At 46.2% G+C, this 12,558-nt stretch overlaps 4 protein-coding genes across 4 annotated transcripts; 2 read left to right on the top strand and 2 right to left on the bottom strand.

Annotated features, from left to right (window-relative positions):
• Positions 1–1,608: 1,608 nt before the first annotated feature.
• Positions 1,609–2,407, bottom strand: GL218_05736 (Clock-controlled protein 6; the record flags this gene model as incomplete). The annotated part of the gene is made up of 3 exons (XM_033582419.1): positions 1,609–1,846; positions 1,896–1,978; positions 2,033–2,407. The coding sequence occupies 3 exons, from the start codon at positions 2,405–2,407 to the stop codon at positions 1,609–1,611; spliced, it is 696 nt and encodes a 231-aa protein (XP_033434298.1).
• Positions 2,408–6,640: 4,233 nt separating this feature from the next.
• GL218_05735 (Quinone oxidoreductase PIG3) lies at positions 6,641–7,798 on the top strand (the record flags this gene model as incomplete). The annotated part of the gene is made up of 3 exons (XM_033582418.1): positions 6,641–6,665; positions 6,749–7,188; positions 7,256–7,798. The coding sequence occupies 3 exons, from the start codon at positions 6,641–6,643 to the stop codon at positions 7,796–7,798; spliced, it is 1,008 nt and encodes a 335-aa protein (XP_033434294.1).
• Positions 7,799–7,956: 158 nt separating this feature from the next.
• On the bottom strand, positions 7,957–9,153 carry GL218_05734 (Protein AIM2; the record flags this gene model as incomplete). The annotated part of the gene is made up of 5 exons (XM_033582417.1): positions 7,957–8,345; positions 8,495–8,640; positions 8,734–8,861; positions 8,925–8,974; positions 9,033–9,153. 5 exons carry the CDS (start codon positions 9,151–9,153, stop codon positions 7,957–7,959), a joined length of 834 nt encoding a protein of 277 aa, XP_033434295.1.
• A 515-nt stretch (positions 9,154–9,668) lies between these two features.
• Positions 9,669–11,769, top strand: GL218_05733 (Replication factor A protein 1; the record flags this gene model as incomplete). Its single annotated transcript, XM_033582416.1, has 6 exons — positions 9,669–9,715; positions 9,782–9,951; positions 10,014–10,104; positions 10,161–10,276; positions 10,327–11,605; positions 11,673–11,769. The coding sequence occupies 6 exons, from the start codon at positions 9,669–9,671 to the stop codon at positions 11,767–11,769; spliced, it is 1,800 nt and encodes a 599-aa protein (XP_033434292.1).
• Positions 11,770–12,558: the final 789 nt, after the last annotated feature.

Here is a 12,558-nt window from a genome sequence, read left to right as displayed (position 1 = left end):
GTCTTACACACCTACTAAGGTACAGGCATGCAGTACATAGGTATAATAGGTACCTAGGTATATATATGTAGTCCCTACGGCGACGACGTCACAAAGTCGGATAGGCACCTAAGGCAGGTACCCGTCCGACGCTGGGCTGCCTTTGGGGTGCAACCGACCTAAATCCTCCATATGCACGCCCGTCACGTTGCGCCCTGATAAGGTTGGTTGGGCGGAAAGCAATGTTGCAGTCTACCTACCAGACGCAGGGACGTCGAGATGTGATGTGAGATTTCTACGAATAGCAAAACGTACCTAACGTACCTAACGTACCTACATATGATGGAGGTAACCCTCCATCATGTTATTCACGTCGGCTACATGAAACTTTGGCGATCGCCGGATCAGCGTGTGTCCTAAAGTATGTAGAACACGTGTCTTGTCTCGGGTGTCGTATGGAAAACAAAGTGACATTGTCCTTATGTCTCTCGCGTCTTGTCTAACGACTAACTTGGATTTAAGCTATTACAAGTTTATATATATATATAATTGAGACTATCTACCCAAGATCGACACATCTGCTAAACCTGAGACCGCCGGCTTATGTGTAGTGTAAGTGGGCAATTGGATCGTCGCTGATCCACAGGTACATCGTTACGCGATCATGATGGTTCATCTGATCTGGATCTAAATATAATACCCAGTTGCTTGCAGATCACTCCCACATTGTGACAAAAGAAGCATTAAGCATAAATGAGTATTAGGTAGACATACACTATGCTTCGTACCGGGTTTGAAACAGGAACAATAAACTTTCATAACGACATGACAAAATACAGTTCAAGTACAGTGGGATCACAATCAAGAGCAATACTACAAACTAAGGGGCTTCACGATCATAATTCAGTCACTCATAGGAAAAGAGAAAATTTAGATGCCGGACCAAAACTTGGCCTCCCAGCCATGTTTACGTTGCCATTGAACTATCGTACAAGGACTCCGTAAGCACAGGAGAATTTGTCCAAAGACCAATAAAACATCCAGCCAAAAGACAACTTGATAGGGTATTGTTGCAACTCTTGCCGAAAAAGGTATTAACAAAGGCTTGACTCTCCAAGTTTGTACATGAAAGAGAAGTCAGTAGATTAAGCAAGAGCACGAGAATTGAAACTTCCTGGGTGAAAGACGGGTAAAAAGGTGAAGATTGAAATGGTTTGATTTTGTCCAAAGGCTTCCGAAACGAAGTGATTTTTTCCATCCAAGTATCCGCCAGGAAAATATCCGCTCCAGATTCCAAAAACCTCCCTGACCATTCCAAGTGCCAGGAGACCTCACACAATGTAATCCTCCATGGTTATATTTGATTGTTGCCCGAAATACCGAGACAAGAAATTACAAGAATCAAAAATTAGTTCCCGCATGCTTGGTCGTTATACTCCATAGTGCAATGCAGAACACCGTGCCGTTAACAATCCCTGTCTAAACACTTCCTCCATCCCATTTCACAACTCCAGTCTGCTTCCTGTCATGAGCGTCGGAAGCATCCCTCTCGATCACCGTGTATTAGGTACTATCGAACAAAGGAGATTCGTAGGTCATAGACTCGGATATTAAGCTGAAGCCGCACTCTTATAGAAGAGCAGCGGCAAGACCGAGAAGACCAGCGAGGCCAGCTCCGGAGAGGGCAGCAGCCTTACCGGCACCCGCAGTGGGGATAGGGGTAGCCGGGGTGGAAGCACCGGGAGCACCACCAGTGGGGTAAGCCTGGGTGGGGGTGTTGACGGGGGCGGTGCTGTTAGGGTAGCTGGGGGGAGCCGGGACCGTGGTAGGGTAAGTAGGAGGAGCCGGGCCACTGCTGGCGGGAGCACTATTTCGATGTTAGTTCATTTAATCTTATCTGAAAACTGGTATCTTACCAAGTAGCGCAGGAAACTGACGAGGTAGTGTAGATAGGCTTGCTGATGGTGCAAGGGCAGTCAGTGATGGTCAAGGTGGTGGCCTATTAAATTTTGTTAGTCAAGAATTCTTGAAAAGATTCGTAAAATAAACATACCTCAGTGACAGTGTAGGTGTTGGTGCCGTAGGTGATCTGAGTGGGGCCGGGGCAGTAAGTCTCGTACGAGGTAACGACCTCGGTGGTGTACGACGTAGCGGAGGTAGCGTTACCGGCCGGGTAAGAAGCAGGGGCAGAGACCGAGACCGAAGAGCTGATAGCCGGGTAAGAGGCAGGAGCTGAAGAGCTGACGGGGAGCGTGGTGATGGGAGTGCCGGTGGAAGCCGGGTACGAAGCGGGAGCAGACTCGCTAGCGCTGGCACTGGAGACGGGGTAGGCAGCGGACTCGCTGGCACTGGCGCTGGAGACGGGAGCAACCGGGTAGGAAGCAGAGGCGCCAGCGGCGAAAGCAAGAGCAGCAACGGAGAACTTCATTTTGACTGAGGTTGTCTGGTATTAAGTGACTCGTGTAGAGCGTTTGTTGTCGAGGATTAAGTATTTATAAGGTAGAGCAATTAGGTATGCTGTTCAACGAATGAAATTGACTGAAAAGTCAGGGTGATATTTGCAGCGAAAGTTGTGTGGGTGAAGAGGAAAAGAGAGGAAGGATTGTCGGTCTTCGGATGTGTTGACTTATATACAGAACGAACAGCATGGGGGGGGGGAGGTTACTTCCAGGTTGCTTTCCAGGTGTACAACCCAGACATCAAGCAACGTGAACTTCACTTACTCCAGTACATTGGACTTTGGTCTAGTACCTTGCTCCAGTTTCCTTCGTATGGTAGATAGCCTATCCTTACTGTATCCCGGTTTCTACCAGGGCAGTAGACAACGGGGCCCGAGGCGCTAGGACAGCAGGGTCGACTTCGTCTCCATCTATATTTTGCTCCATTTTTATTTTTATTTTTTCCCATTACTTATTTCGCTTTTTTATCCAATCATGAACAGTTATACCTCATGGCTGAAAGTAGTTGCGCACATACTGTACACAAAATGTGTTCTATGTGTATTATGTGTGCGCGTATCGTTCGCCCCAGAGGAACCACCTCAGGGGTATCTCTTCTTAGCTAGCGGTGCATGATGAGCGTCAAAATCTGCCCCTTTTGGGGTCAAAGTGTGGGTTCCCCCATAATGACTTGGTCGTTCTAAGCATGTACAACTCAAGGTGTACAACTCAAGATACATCAAAAGGACCAAAAGGGGGTGTACAGCTGCTAAGCCCCTATTAAGAGCACATTAGACTGAAGGTATCTTACAGGGTTATTTAGTATGGTTGAATACAATCGGTGTGATGAATCATTATCAGATAGTAATAATTAGGAACACGAGATGGGTCTTGGAACAATAGTTCGGAACTATTTAGGATCTCATCGTTCGTTGGCCGGTTGGGATAATGCGGGCCGGGGGGGTGTTGTGAAGTAGCATGCAGGCCATCCTGGCATCCTGCAAGGAACAACGCGAGCTGTCGGTATGCAATCCCAGGGGCCAGTCTAAATCCATAAAGTCCAGTATGTATACAAGTCAGTCAGTTTCTAGCCTGGCGATTTGCGGAAATTGGGACGCCACTAGCGTAGATTTTTCTCCTTGGCTAAAAAGCCCATAGAAATACTTCCAAGATGAGTTATTGTATCGACAATCATCCAGTTGTTGAGTTGTATCAATTTATTCTTAGCAATGATTTATCGATGATACGGCTAGGTTTGCCCGGACCGAGTTGCCATCGTAAAATCCGTACCCATCTTATCGTATTTCGAATCCGTGCTCGGATATGTTTAACATACCTTAGGCAGCGTATCTCATAGAATGCATATTGGGCCTATGGATCTGTCAAAATTCAAAGGGGAAAGAAAAAGAAGTTAAAGGCACTAAGTTTTGACTTGCCAATTGCAGACGCAGGAACAGATTGCGCTTCTGCAGGAACCGCAATTGTGCTGACACCATAAGCAAAAAATTCAATCGCTCCGATAACAGACGAAAAGTATCTTAGGGAAGTACTTTAGGCGCGTTAGGTACATACTATAATATTAATGCGGGAAATCCGATAAAGCCTTACCTATTTGGGTATTTATGCAAGGAAGAATAAGGTATTGCCGATTAAAACAGCAATCCATTTAATCCTATTCAGTAAATCTATTCAGGGGTTCACACCTCCTAAACTTACACGCAGACAAGGCGCAATTAACAGCCTCTGACCCCAACTCTGATTTGGGAAAAGTACGAGCGCCGCTTTGAGCCCAACCAATTCGAAAGCTGATTATAACGAGGAATACCCTACACGATTCGGCTAGTATATACATACATACCTATGGAGGACATATTATCTACCTAGGTATATTTAATGCAGCACGTGTAAAAAGATAGAGAGGTGTAACTAACTAATTAATTGTCATTGTACAATAGGGCTGGTCGTATCATCATGCTTCTTTGAGTTATGACGGGGTAAAACCCCTGAGGTAGCCTCCCCCCCTGGCCTGTCCACTCTGGTTGACAAGACGCTACCGATAACCGGCCGGTCCTCTCCAGGATTGAATCTGGATTGGTTCTTCTTAGACCGACGCGGAAATTACCAAGCCAGCAAGCGTTCCTTGAGGCTTTCTGGAAAGTTAGCCAAACCTCATAACAGGTTTGATAAGAGCTAGGACTCAATATTTTTCCGTTGTTCTAGATCTAGTAGCGTAGCATGGATGCGATCGGACGATGCTGTTACAAGTAATTTAGCACCTCGTATCAATCCGTCTTCGAGGCAACTTGGATAAGGAAAATTCAATGCAAAAAGAATTTGCCTAACATATGCATAGCTGCGTTAAGGGAGATGGATCCTCTTAGATAATTCCTTCGATGCGGTGTAGTATAAGTGTACCTACCTATCGTTTGCAAAATCCATGCTGCAGCAAGCAGTAGGTATTTCCATATTGGTGCCTCGTATCTACATCCTAACATACATAGTAACGATATGAAAATTCCCAAGAGAGAATCTCGCTAAAGGCTCTACACTAGCGTACATCTTTTCGATCAGCTAGGGTTTTACTACGTAGATTTTCCCATTTCCTCGGGTTCCACAAGCGTCTGCTCAGACCACTGAAGGCCAAGTCGTTGACGGTGTTGTAGATCTCACCTAAGCTTTAAAGACATGGGCTGAATCTGGCTTAAATCTAAATGTCTAATTCGATTCAATGATTTACCGCGAGTTTCAACTAATCACTATACACGCAGCTAGAGCTGAGACTGAAGTGATCTCCGAGTTTTAGTTCAACTCGATGTGTCATGTCACTTATCGTGTCACTTACTACATATGTAATGTCAAAAACAGTTATGGGGCTCTTGATAGAAATAGCCTATCTAACATCAATAAGTTCGTCTAGGTTAGGTAGTTATGGAGTTTTCCGGAGTTGCTTAATGGATTACATGGGCTTCTCCATGTAATTTCCACCATTCCCACATGGGTGAATTCAGAGATCTTCGATGCAACCGCTGCCACGGTAATTAAATACATACGAGATCTTGAATAACGCAGGGCTACCAATCAACGCGTGCTCTGCGTACACTTGCCTCTTTATCTTTATTATGTTCTATTCTCGTACGCGTTCCTTAACGCCTAAACTCACTGAGGGAAGAGTAGATAGATTCTACCAACATCTTATCATCTCTAACTTTCATTATTCTCTACGCAATGTAGGGATTTGCCCAACTCCCAAGAGTTGTTACTTCAAGTTGGTCTGTCTATATAGGTGCTTCACCTCGAAAAGACTATAAGTCCTAATGCTGGCAAACTGTTGAGTTGCGCTTGTCTTTAACTGAGTTGCAGGTTCATTATATAGGACTCTCGTTACCTTCATGTCACGAACGAGATATCGATGACCAGATATTTTTCGTCGAACTACACTCCGATAAGATTGACGAGCTTCAACTAACTAGGCAGCGGCTAAATCGTGAAACTATCTTCGAGTGTTTCTTTTGCTATGATAACCGTTCACGACAACGAGTGCCCTCGGCTAGCTAAACTAGTAGACTTGGTTTGCATTGGTTCACTTACGGTACACCTAAGCAATTGAAGATATTACGTGGTATTTTACGCTGTGAAGAACCAGTGATGGCTTGGATGAGGGAGATGAAGGTTGGTAGAATTGGTGCGCCGGTTGTGATATGAACATACGAAATATGCTTAGAGGATTAACTGGGCTCGCCGTAGATAACGGTTTGAACTGCCTCGATCTACCTAATTAAAAGACACCGAACGCCGACTTACGTTTCCGAAGAGTTGCTAGTGCGGTTTTATAAGAGATCGGGATTCGGCGTACGGGTATGAATAGTGGAATTGAGATAAAACCTACACACCTAGATATCGGATTAAATCGATTACCTAAATCGCTTAGTAAACTTGATGTCATCTAGCATCTTCCACTGGAGTTGCATACAGCTGTCGCCATCAGTCGAAGTAACCTGCGCGGTACTAACCTCTAAGAAGTAAAATATGTATTAATTATCCGACTAGACTTGCCGTTGATTTCAAAGCATAAATGTCTACCTTCTAAACTACCTAATATAAAAGTGAAAGAGTAATAGCATCATCGATAGCTTAAGGTTCTTAGCTAAAGCCTCCTCTAAATTCCCAAGACTTAACCTACATTGCGATATATCATCTCCTATAATACTGTCCTTAGAATCGAAATGAGCAACACGATGAAAGCCGTCGGTATGTGATTTATAACTAAGCTTCAGTCTTTATATAGGTATTACATGTAACTAGATATAAAAGCTAACGACACTCCAACGCAGAGGTCAAAGGCGGAAAGGGACCCGCTACCTCACTCTTCATAAACCCTCAAACCCCCAAGCCTGAGCCCAAGGAGGGCGATGCTCTGGTGCGTGTCAAAGCCTTCGGGCTAAACCGTATGGATCTTATCCAGCGCGAGGGACGGTATCCGCTCCCGCCACAAGCACCGTCCACTCTCGGTGTCGAATTTAGCGGCACGATCGAGTCGTTCGGGCCCGGTTCGCACGGCGATTTTAAGGTCGGCGACGCCGTCTTCGGCCTAGCATACGGTGGCGCGTACGCCGAGTACATCGCCGTAAGCTCTAAGATGTTGCTGCACAAGCCGGATAGCTTCTCCTGGGAGACAGCAGCAGCTATTCCCGAAACGTGGATTACGGCCACACAGGCACTGCATCTAGTAGGCGAATTTACAGCGGGCAAGACTGTTTTGTGGCACGCAGGCGTAAGTCTATTTATTCCCCCTTAAACCCCGTCTTCTTACTGCATATTTAATCTCACTTTCTACACAGGCCAGCGGCGTTAGCATCGCCGGGATCCAGCTCAGCCTTGATAGCGGCGCGAGTGCGGTCTACGCAACAGCTGGCACAGATGAGAAATGCCGGTTCATCGAGCGTGAGCTCGGTGCTACTAAGGCATTTAACTATAAGACACAGGACTGGGTCGAAGAGATTCTAGAGGCGACTGATGACAAGGGTGTTGATCTTATCATAGACTTCATCGGGGGTAGCTACTTCCAGCAGAACCTTATGGTTGCAGCGATAGATGCCCACTGGGTTGCGCTCGGCCTGATGGGTGGGGCTAATCTTGACAGAGTAGACTATAGTATGCTACTTTACAAGCGAATCCGACTTGAGGGCAGTACGTTACGGAGTCGAGATATCGACTACCAAGGTCGGTTGAGGGACAAGCTGGCCGAATATATCCCTCACTTTGAGAGCGGTAAACTGAAGGTCCTGATCGATACAGTCCTACCTATGGACGAGATCATTAAAGCGCACCAGCTGCTGGAGGAAAATAAGACAACGGGAAAGATTATCTGTACAGTTCCATAGAAAAAGCATACGAATAAGATATCAATGATTTATTTATGACTGAAATCTGCGTAACTACTAGACTTGAAAACTTAATCGCCATGCTCTCCCGGCGCTGTGCCCTCCTAACTAGAAGATAACCAGAGAACGCCATGAAGTTAGTCGACCTTACTTTCCTTTTAATGCTCCTTGAGCCATCTTAAAATCTGCTCGAAAGCCGTTATTTGTGCGTCCTTTATGTGGGCGTCATCATAGTCTCCAATGACGGCGAAGCCATGCGGAACACCAGGATAGACTTGGACTTCATGCTCCACATTCTCCGTGGACATTATGTTTTCCCCGGTTTCACGGACTTCGTCGGGAAATAGAGGGTCGCTTTCCACGCAGACCAAGCTCACAGGGACTTTCAATCCCTGAAAATCTTCTGATGATACCAGAGTTGCATGCGCCAGCGCACCTGCTTTGATATACGGGCCCTTCTTTGGCGGGCTTATCCCTTCACCCGCTTCCTCGTCAGCAGGTTTCTGTGCGCCAGTCCAACCTGTCTGCGCATGACCACGCTCGCTAGCTAGTAAGAGCACATATATCGCCGCCGAAACAATAACCTACGGCGTATATGCCGCCTCCATTACCAACCGCATCCGCAAACTCGCCTTTACATGCGTCGATAACTTTCTCGAGTATGGGCATGACCTTTCTTCGGTATGGCGTGCTAACCACTCGTCAACTCATCGTCCATTGCGATCTCGACAGCTTTGAGTTTGAGTCTATCAAGGAATGAAGTCTCTTGCGCTTCAGCTTCGGAAATAGGAGATGAGTTTGGCGCAGGGTTGCCTTCAAAAAGATCAGGCATCACGACGACACTGCATTAACAATTAATATCAATCATGTAAATCCCAAACAAGTCTTTGTATTCAAGCTGAGATGCTATATCCGACGTCTTGAGATATACGTACAAACCTTCATCGGCAAACTTGTCCGCTTGAATCTGATTGTTCGTCGACTTTATTCCCGTGCCGCTCGAAAGAAGGAGAAGGAGTTTCGATGGATTTGTCGGGTATGCTTCCGGCTTTGCAAGGTAGACCTATTACGATATGAGCGTGGGCTTATAAGTAAACGGCGGCTATTGCTGTGTCGGAGGACTGACATCCACTCCACCAAGTTTCCTCAGTTCTCCCTTTGGAGCTAGACCGGCAGCTATGTAATAATATGTCAATGCCGACACTAGTCGACGTGCTTGTTTAAGATGACTTACGGGTAGGCCTGTCGGAAGTGCAATGCTCGCCCATCGTAGGACCTGTCTGTGCAGGAGTGTCGCCTGGAATCACAGTTTCTTGAGCATCGCTCGTCGGGAGATCTGGTTGCAACATCGGCATCTGCCATGGTGACGAAAGTAATTGATCGTTACGGTGTTGTAGGTAGAATAAAAGTTTGAAGAGATTCAGGGAGTATGTAGGAAGATTAACCTAGATAGACAAAACGTAAGATACATGTGAAGCATTCCTGTTATGCTTGGCAACGCACCTCCCGCATAGATCTTTATAAGTACCTGCCTAGGTACATTGACATAGGTATGCTGACGCCTGAGAAAATGACGTACGAGGAGTTGCCAGCTGACAATCTCATAGCTTCAGCTTGCAGCCCCACGTGTACATGTACCTTAGGTATACAAATTGCTAGAAAACCTTAAGAACCCCGCGCTTCAAAAGACGTGGCACGCCACAGGACCCACTACTTAATTCAGGACGCGACTTTTTAGGCCGACGCGTTTATTAGATTGACCACTTTTACTATCAAGACCACTGTTAAGATTGCAACATCGGCTTTCGACATAATATATCTCGCTGCCTTTGAAGTGTCAACCTAAAAAAAGGAAAATTCGAGTTTCAGCATGTCGGCAGCAGCAGCTCAACAATCTATCACACAGGGGGCTCTAGAGTATGTAAACCATTATTTGCATTTTTTTATACTGCCTAGACTTATATATGCTAACTATGATCCCAGCGCCATCTTCAGCGACCCAGAGCATGTCGAGCAGCTCTTCCCAGTTCCTATTCTGCAATGTCTACAAATAAAGCCTCTCGGCCCACAGCAAGGAGCTGCCGGCCAGCCCGACCGCTACCGTGTTGTCTTAAGTGATATACGCAATTATGTCCAATGCATGCTGGCAACACGTACGTTTCGATACCTGCCTGACTGCGAGACTGCGATATGATGATGCTTACAATGTCGTTAGAGGCCAACCATGTAATCCACAATAACTCTCTTGTCCGCGGAGCTCTGGTTCGGATTAAGTCGTATCAAGCAAATTCAGTCAAGGGAAAGAAGTAAGTATTAAATAAATCGATATGGTCTAGCATTTATAGCGATTAACAATATATAGTATTCTAATTATCCTTGACCTTGACGTCGCTACTGAGCTCGGTGTTCACGACCGGATTGGCGAACCCCAAGCATTCGAAGCTAAGCCGCAAGCTGCTAATACTACAGCAGCCATAGGTGGATCGAATTTCTACGGCGTAAAGACTGAGTCTTCGGCACCGGTCAAGTCGGAACCTGTATCGTCACGTATGGGCGGAGCTACAACACCACATCTCACGGCAATGGAAACAATGTCATCTACCCTATCGAGGCTCTCTCACCCTATGCGCACAAGTGGACTATTAAGGTTCGTGTAACACAGAAGTCCGACATTAAGACCTGGCATAAGGCTTCTGGCGAGGGTAAATTGTTCTCCGTCAATCTTCTCGACCAGAGTGGCGAAATAAAAGCGACCGCGTTCAACGAGCAATGCGACCAATTCTACGATTTATTACAAGAGGGCCAGGTCTACTATATCAGCAACCCATGCCGTGTTTCTCTCGCAAAGAAGCAATTCACTAATCTTCCTAACGACTATGAACTCGCCTTTGAACGGGATACTGTCATTGAGAAAGCCGAGGATCAGGCCAGTGTGCCTCAAGCCCGCTTTAATTTCGTCAACATCGAAGAGCTCCAGAACGTAGAAAAAGATGCTACTGTTGATGTTATTGGTGTGCTGAAGGAAGTTGGTGAGGTCTCTTCGATCACTTCTAAGAACACCGGAAAGCCGTTTGATAAGCGCGAATTAACTTTGGTTGACGATACTTCATATGCCGTACGCCTTACGATATGGGGTAAGACCGCCACTACATTTACCACTCAACCAGAATCTATCGTTGCATTCAAAGGGGCGAAGGTGTCTGACTTCGGTGGTCGATCCCTTTCTCTTCTTTCCTCTGGCAGCATGAATGTTGATCCTGACATCGAAGAGGCTCACCGTCTGAAGGGCTGGTATGACTCCCAAGGCCGTACCGACAACTTTTCTACTCACAACAATATGGCATCTATGGGTTCCGCCACAGGTCGTGTCGACCAAGCGAAGGTAATTTCCCAGGTGAAGGACGAGGGCCTCGGCACGGAAAATACGGACTACTTCAACCTGAAAGCCACAATCGTCTATATTAAGCAGGATAATTTCGCGTATCCTGCGTGTAGCAGTGAACAATGCAACAAGAAAGTAATCGAACAAGGTGACGGTACATGGCGGTGTGAGAAGTGCGAGATTTCTCACCCACGGCCACAATACAGATACATCATGAGTGTAAACGTAAACGATCACACCGGCCAGCTCTGGCTATCATGCTTCGACGACGTCGGGCGCGTCATCATGGGCATGTCAGCCGATGAGTTGATGGAGATCAAAGAAAACGACGAAGACAGGTTCCCTACCATATTCGAAGCGGCCAACTGCACCAAACTTCATTTTAGATGCCGGGCCAAGACGGATACGTACGGCGAAAACTCACGGTATGTAATTTGCTACTGATTAGGTACCTATCCACATGATTAAGAAGTTATCGCTAATGAAACTCAGGGTACGCTACCAGGTGATGAGTGCTAACCAGCTGGACTTCCGAGCTGAGGCCCTGAAGTTATCCGACATGATCAAGCAATTCGGTATCAGCTCGTGATCCTGCTCTGCTCTCAACCCTCATTTAATACGCGTGTATGTATCGGGCGCTTGTTAGGTAGTAGGTATATAAGAGGTACCTAACCCAGGTAGTATGGAGTCGATGGAATACGAGGGTTAGGCAGCTCGTATTATCGAGTTGGTGAACCACTAGAATAATTCATGGCAGGGGTTTAATGGGTCCCTGATGAGGCACGATGCTATTTGATATTCGAATCTCTAAGGTTATTGGCCTTGAATGGCTTGAGACGAGCCCCTTAGCTTAGGCGTCTCATTATTGCGTCTGGGTTACATGGATTCGTCGCAGATACGGCATCTATTAGGACAAAATACTGTCAATACTGAATGAGCTAGGAGAACTGAACTAATCGAGTAAGGGTCAAATCCATATTGTACGCTACGAGAAAAATGTGCTTACGACAAAGAATGGTAATGAAAGATCAATAGTAGTATAAATGGGATATCAGTGCCTTTATTCTTAATTCTGCTAGTGTCTAACAAGCTGAGAGGACCGACGATTCTTAGTTGTCGTCCGCCGTCCGTCTCTAGCTAAATGGCATTCCAAGCCATATATCCATGGGCACCGCTGCCTGCAGATGCAAATGTCTGTCCTCTAAACGCCGCCGCATAAGAACGTGCAATCGTGACATGTCAGTTTTCGGTTCCTTCTCCAAACCAACTTAGCGGCTTTCTACCTGTCCAAGGTTCGAAGATTCAACCTCAAATCTCGGGCTTGATTAGATATCCTATATTTAGGCTCCAGTCCAATGCAGTGGCCGCAAGGGTGGTA

This window comes from Daldinia childiae (assembly GCF_008694065.1).
Source record: "Daldinia childiae strain JS-1345 chromosome Unknown Scaffold5, whole genome shotgun sequence".
In the NCBI taxonomy this organism is placed as follows: Eukaryota; Fungi; Ascomycota; class Sordariomycetes; order Xylariales; family Hypoxylaceae; genus Daldinia; species Daldinia childiae.
This window is presented reverse-complemented; position numbering and strand designations above follow the sequence as displayed.